This window comes from Poecilia latipinna, unplaced genomic scaffold (assembly GCF_001443285.1).
Source record: "Poecilia latipinna isolate Pla-1442-1.1 unplaced genomic scaffold, P_latipinna-1.0 Scaffold3189, whole genome shotgun sequence".
Lineage (NCBI taxonomy): Eukaryota > Metazoa > Chordata > Actinopteri > Cyprinodontiformes > Poeciliidae > Poecilia > Poecilia latipinna.
The window spans coordinates 1,209-2,041 of record NW_015115805.1 but is presented as its reverse complement, the minus strand read 5'-3'; the positions used below and the strand labels follow the sequence as shown (position 1 = coordinate 2,041).

General features: G+C 45.4%; 1 protein-coding gene across 1 annotated transcript in view; it reads right to left on the bottom strand.

Annotated features, from left to right (window-relative positions):
- Positions 1-595, bottom strand: part of vta1 (vesicle (multivesicular body) trafficking 1) — a 32,964-nt gene extending 32,369 nt beyond the window's left edge. The window contains exon 1 of the mRNA XM_015023065.1: positions 442-595. Within this exon, the coding sequence (XP_014878551.1) occupies positions 442-569 (128 nt within the window). The 5' untranslated portion in view covers positions 570-595. The remainder of the gene's footprint in view (positions 1-441) is intronic.
- Between the last annotated feature and the right edge of the window lie 238 nt (positions 596-833).

The following is an 833-nucleotide window of genomic DNA, read 5'->3' as shown; positions in this document are numbered from 1 at the left end:
AAAAAGTCCTAATATGAGTAGAAACACAAACTGTGAAGGAAAAAGGAAGTAAAAGTCTCCAGACTGCTGCACTGAGGCTCACGTATAAACTACAGTAACCCAACACGGCTGTTTACATGTAGACCTGAACATGTGGTCTGAAGTGAAAAGTCTTCGCATGAGTCACCGCCTGTTGCTAGGAAACAAAAGGTTCAAAAGACGTGAAACATGAAGTCATGCTGCGCGAGAGCGTGTTGTGTCTGAAAGCCGTGAGGATAAAACACAGCCAGATGTGGCGGCGGTTGGTGGCGTAAACAGCTGGACAACAAACAGACATCTGATACAGAAGCAAACTGTGCTGCTCTGACAGCCAACGCATCATAATCAAAGTGTTGACATCGAGGAGCAGCCCAGCCTGCGTCGTCTCGTACCGACCAATCGTCTTCTCTGTCAGTTCCTTACTTGTGGAACCGTTCTGCTCTGTCCTCGTTGTCGGCGTACAGGAACAGCTTTAAGGCGTAGTTTTCGATGTGAGCGTTGCCGACCACCTCCTGAGTGATGGAGTCGTTTTCGCTCAGCTCCTTCTTCATCTGCAAAACAAACGTCACACAGTCGGTGGAAAAACTTGGCAGAAACTCTGAGCTTAGCTTCCTGTTGGCTGATTTGTTGTAATCTGGTGTTTAACTCGCAGATTAAAACCATTTGGTGCCAAAAATGAATTCTGGGCGTAATCTGGTCCATATGCCAATCAGTTTGGAGGATAGAAGTTTTTACATATTGTAGTCAAGATTAAAAGAAAATAATCCAGAACCTTTAAGAACTGCTTTCTCTAAAGTGAGCGCCACCTAGTGTTA